This window comes from Marmota marmota, unplaced genomic scaffold (assembly GCF_001458135.2).
Source record: "Marmota marmota marmota unplaced genomic scaffold, marMar, whole genome shotgun sequence".
NCBI classification, from domain to species: domain Eukaryota; kingdom Metazoa; phylum Chordata; class Mammalia; order Rodentia; family Sciuridae; genus Marmota; species Marmota marmota.
The window spans coordinates 1,360,073-1,366,189 of NW_025999969.1; the positions used below are offsets into that span (position 1 = coordinate 1,360,073).

At 32.4% G+C, this 6,117-nt stretch overlaps 1 protein-coding gene across 2 annotated transcripts in view; it reads left to right on the forward strand.

Annotated features, from left to right (window-relative positions):
* Positions 1-6,117, forward strand: part of Vps8 (VPS8 subunit of CORVET complex) — a 254,264-nt gene that overhangs the window by 83,897 nt on the left and 164,250 nt on the right. For both annotated transcript variants that reach the window (XM_048804017.1, XM_015499948.2), the window contains one exon: positions 4,991-5,213. In XM_048804017.1, the coding sequence (XP_048659974.1) occupies positions 4,991-5,213 (223 nt within the window). The remainder of the gene's footprint in view (positions 1-4,990; positions 5,214-6,117) is intronic.

The following is a 6,117-nucleotide window of genomic DNA, read 5'->3' on the forward strand; positions in this document are numbered from 1 at the left end:
CCCCCACTTTCTTGCTAGGGATCAAATTTTGTCTTTTTATTTTCATAAATCATATTATTTCTTATGAGGGCCAAATTATATTTATAATATACTCTCTGACATTAATTTTAACTCAATATCACCATTATTACACTGTAATCACCATTATTACCTCATAGTATAATTCATATACCCTTATACCCAGCAATATTAATTGAATCAATGTATATATCATATATATTTCTTTTTAATATATACTTAATATCTCTTTTATAATATAAAGTCCTTCATATTATGGCAGGAACCACATTTGTTTTTCTCTTATAGGGCATACTGATCAGTGTATCATGGACATCATTATGGACTAAGAATTGGCTTTAGAGTTTTTGTGATTTACTTAAAATCAGAAATGACAGGAATTCTGTTTTTGTATATTTATACTTTATTTTCATAATTCAGTCTCTGTTCTACAATTTTATTTTAATTTTTTTTTCAGTTTGAGACAAACAATACAAACTGTTTCAAGGCTTTTTATAGGACTCTTAATGATTGGTCATTTTGCCTATAAACATACATACTGTATAACTCTCTAGTAGCTATAATGTCAGTTTTATTTTGGAAATAGCTCCAGAGCTTATGTGAAACATAATCATAATTTTGAACATTGTTTAAAAATAGACACTTACTATATGTTAATTATATCAATAAAGCAGTTATAAAGTAAAAAAAGATTAATGTTCTCTGTACATGATATTGACCACTATATTTCTCTAAGGAAATCTCCAGAGCTGTTGAGAAGCCATCATTCAAATGACTAAAGTTATATAGGAAGTTGAACCAAAAGTATTTCTGTTAAATCCAAAGTGAAGCTTCAGTGGTTTTTTGATATGCAGAATGTTTGTTCAGTCATGTTGTTCAACATCAGGCTTAGTGTTTGAGAAACAGAAATATCTTAATCATGAAGCATGTTTGAGGAACTAGATGTTTTGGGTGACCATTTTCTTGATAACTGCATGTTTAAATTTTAATTATTAAAAAATAGGGGAGAAAGGTACCATATCTTTAATTTTATAATAGCTTTGTTGAGGTATAATTCACATACCATAAAATTTACCCTTTTAAAGTATATAATTGAGTAGTTTCCACATCAAGTTAATTCGTGTTTTTTTTTTTAATCTTTACAACATTTTGAACACAACTTCTTAAAGTTCACTTGAATTTTGCTTTTACACAGTAAAAGTACACAAGAAAACAACCAAATCAACTTTGAATTTATTAAATCTCACTTATATTTAATGGAAATTAATTTATTTGGTTCTGGTTACATATTTAGTATAATTGGCAGGTTCTTTTGATTGATGATACCCAGGCTCTCTGTCTCGGAATTTGTAATTATCTCATAATCAAAGCAGTTCATATTAATAAAATTATACAATTGATAATGTATGAAGTGAATTTAGCCATTTTTCTCTATTTGACGTAAAAATGATAAACTTCAAAAATATCTTTAGTATGAGTATTAGAAAAATCTCTTTGATGGCTCTCTCTTATTCATGGTAGATTTTTCTGTGATAGTTGTTATAGGAAGCTCAGCTTGAAATGATAAGTAGCTGGGTTGAATCCAGCCAGCCCTTCTAGGAAACAAAGTCTGCACCCTGGAGAATACCTAAATATAGAAAGAAACATGAGAGCTGAAAACTGTTGTGTGTGTGTGTGTGTGTGTGTGTGTGCGTGCTTATCTCTTTCCTCCCTCTCCTGATGCCCTAATAAATATTCTCCCAGAAAGATGAAACTATGCCTTAGAATTCTGTTGTTTTTTGTTTTGAGGTAGAGATGCAGGAGTTGCTGAGTTTTACTTTTTTTGCTTGCCTTTTTATAGCTTTTGATTAGTTAAAAACAAAATGTGTGGTCTTGCCATTAATCTTATCAAATTGCATGCTACTCTTTGTCACAGGAGCACCTTGTCTGTCAATTTTTATGTTCTTTTTACTTAAATTTTAGCTATCTTTTATTCTCTTTGTCAAGGCTTTTTGTATTGAACTAAAATATATAATTATCTTCCTTAGCATGTTTTTTTAAAGTACATTATATAGTTCAAGGTCTGTGAAACATGACATTTTCTGTGAATTCATAATTTTGTTATTTTTTTTATAGTAAAACTTGATTAATCTCAGTTTCTTTTGCCTGGCTAGTAATTGGTAATCACAAAGTGTGATGACTTATTGATTAAAATGAAACTAACATGAAAAATATTCTGATAAATGTGAAGCAGAGGGAAAAAATGATGGAAAAGTTATATTTGTGTATTTGAGAAAAAATAAATGGATATAGATTTTCCCCCAGGATATTGTGAATGCTATTCCTTGGAAGGTGACATGTGATTCTAGTATAGTTGAAGCCAGACAGTCTGCCACCTATCTACTTTTAGGACTTCAGATGAGGCAAAACCCCATCCCATTCCTTTTGTTTGTTTTGTTTTTTTCTTTTAATGTCCAGGGCACTGAACTTGGAGCCTTGAGTATGCCAAGCTACACTCTGCTACCAAGCTAAACCCCCAACCCCAGTCCCTAAAAGGTCAAGAGCTTCCTTGATCTTTTATTGGAACTTGTCATGAATAGACAAGTGGATAAACAAATCATCCACCATTTTCCAACAGTTGAACAATTGACAAGATATGTATATATTATACATATCAACAAAATTAATGATCCTAACAGGTAAATAAAATTAGCATAGTTTTTATATTTAAAAAATGGAATGAATAAGTGAATGATACAAGACAATAAAGTTTGTGAATTAAAACAGAACTTGTTCAATTTTGCCATTTATAAAAACTTAAAAACAATGATGTTGTTTAATTTGTACTTGTTAAATTATTAAGAGGAAAAACCAGTTGTCTCATGAAATTCATATGATAATATATTGATGGTGGCACTGTTAATTGATACTGTGATACTTTTTGAAGATAATTTAGTCACATATTTCAAGTGCACATTTAGTCACACATTTCAAATTTTTCCTTTCTTTCTTTATTTCTTTTTTTTTTTTTTTTCTTCCTTTTGCTAGGGATCAAACCCAGGGCCTCTCACATGCTAGGCCAGCACTCTATTACTCACCTACAACCCCTACTCCTCATATCTTTTCACTTAAGTTAAATTCCTAAAAGTTGAATGACTAAGTAATTGTGCCCTCAAAGTGGAAAAGGACATATATGTAGATGTTTATCGTGACATCACCTGAAAAAGCAAATATAGTGACATAGCCAACATTATAGGAATAATTAAGCAAATTCTGATGTTGAAGCATTGTTAAACAAAATGGTAATTTTACAGAGTAAGTAGCTACTGAGAAAGGGAAACTCTTATACACTATTGGTCTAGTCAAAATGGAAAACAATATAGAGATTCCTCAAGAAACTAGAAGTAGAGCTCCCATATGATTCGGCAATGCCACTACTGAATAGACATTCAAAGTGTTGAAGAAATACCAGTACTCCCTTGTTTATTACAGAACAATTTACAATAGCCAAGATATGGAATCAACTGAGAGATCCATCAACTCTGAATGGATACAGGAAATACGGTAGATATACACAGTGGAATTACTCTTCAGACATAAAAGAGCGAGGTCCTGCCAATTATAGCAACATAGATGAACCTGGAGGACATTATGTTAAATGATACAAGTCGAAGAAAGACACATACTGCATGTTCTCATGTCTAGAGGCTAAAAAGTTGAGCTCATAGAAATAAAGAGTAGGATAATGGTTACCAGAGGCTGGCAAGGATAGGGGGTAACAGGAGATGGAGAAAGGAGGATTAAAGGGTACAGAAATGCAGTTGAATACAAGGAATAACTTATAATGTTTTGGAACACAGTAGGACAACTATGGTTAACAACAATTAACTGTATATTTCAAAATCGCTGATAGGATTTTGAATGTTCCCAACACAAAGCAATGATAAATGTTGGAGGTAAAGGATATGCCAATTACCTTGATCTGATCATTATACATTGTATACAAGTATTGAAATATCACACTGTTTCCCATAAACATACATTATGTTCTCTTTTAAAAAAATAAAAATAAACCAGGTATAGTGCCTCACCCCTATAGTCCCAGCTACTCAGGAGGCTGAGATGGGAGGATCACTTGAGCCTAGGAGTTTGAGTCTAGCCTGAGCAACATAGTGAGACCCCCATCACTAAACAAACAATTAAATAAATGAAATATATTTAAATATATTTAAAATTGGAGACTTCTACAAACCCAGAAGAGTAAATAGCTATTTAGAATAATACTTATCATATCATATGTCATGAAAACAGAATTCAAAATGTCTATGCTAAGTATACCTCAAATTATGGACTGCTTACAGAAGAAATATGAGATGAGTCACACATAGTGTTGAAGTTGGTGGCACTGAGAGTAATTAAATTTTTTCTGCAATAAAATTGTTTCTAGGTATGTGTTTTAAACATTAAACATTTTTCTTCTTCTCTCATTAATAATCATTGCCCAATCCCTTTGGGAAGAAAAGTTTGGAGCTAAAGAAGTTTATTGGTTCTGAAGGTCACCTATAATATTTAGATAATAGAAAAGTTAAATTATAAGTAGTCCTTTTTTCCCCTACTCCATCATGGCTGCTCTCTTACCTACACCCTTTACTTCTGTCTGTAAGAAACAGTGTGCCATAGTAGACTGAACAAAGAATTTAGGCCAGAAGTCTGGTTTCCAGTTCTGATTGTTGTGTTCACTATGTGCCTTTCAACAACTTATTCAGTTTCTCTTATTTATAAAAAGAAGTATTGGGAAGATTAATATCTGTATCTGTATATATCTACATATAGATATATATTGACATAAAGACTTTTGCAATATAAAACTACATAGATATTGTTACTGTTTTTATTAAGTTTTTGAAATGCGGGAGGATGATATATACTAAGCAGACTAAATTTAATGGGTATTTGGAATGTTTCTAAAATTATTTTTCCCTTTCTATTATAGGGATCTTTTATTTAGCCAGATGTATGACAAATTAAGTGAGAATTCAGTGGCCAAAGGAGTGTTTCTGGAGTGCCTTGAACCATATATTTTGAGTGATAAATTGGTGGGGATCACACCCCAGGTTATGAAAGACTTGATTGTTCATTTCCAAGATAAAAAATTAATGGAAAATGTGGAATCCCTCATTGTACATATGGATATCACCAGCCTAGATATTCAGCAGGTGAGTTTGTAGACAGCATATTAACTTAACAGAATAAATATTATTCCTTTATTGATTTTATTTACCTGACTGGTAAGGCCTTTCTCTGCCTCTTTAAAAGCCAATCAAAATCCCAACGGCATTTCTTGTAGAAATAGAGAAAGCAATCATGAAATTCATATGGAAAAATAAAAGACCCAGAATAGCAAAAACAATGCTAAGCAGGAAGTGTGAATCAGGCAGTATAGCGATACCAGACTTCAAACTATACTACAGAGCAATAGTAACAAAAACAGTATGGTACTGGTACCAAAACAGGAGGTTGGACCAATGGTACAGAATAGAGGACACAGAAACCAATCCACAAAACTACAACTATCTTATATTTGATAAAGGGGCTAAAAGCATGTAATGGAGGAAGGATAGCATCTTCAACAAATGGTGCTGGGAAAACTGGAAATCCATATGCAACAAAATGAAACTGAATCCCTTTCTCTCGCCATGCACAAAAGTGAATTCAAAATGGATCAAGGAGCTTGATATCAAATCAGAGACACGCTGTCTGATAGAAGAAAAAGTTGGCTACGATCTACATACTGTGGGGTCGGGCTCCAAATTCCTCAATAGGACACCCATAGCACAAGAGTTAAGTAACTAGAATCAAACAAATGGGAACTTACTCAAATTCTAAAAAGTTTTAGCAAAAGAAACAATAAGAGAGGTAAATAGGGAGCCTACACCCTGGGAACAAATCTTTACTCCTCACACTTCAGATAGAGCCCTAATATCCAGAGTATACAAAGAACTCAAAAAATTAGACAATAAGAGAACAAACAACCCAATCAACAAATGGGCCAAGGACCTGAACAGACACTTCTCAGAGGAGGACATACAGTCAATCAACAAGTACATGAAAAAATGCTCA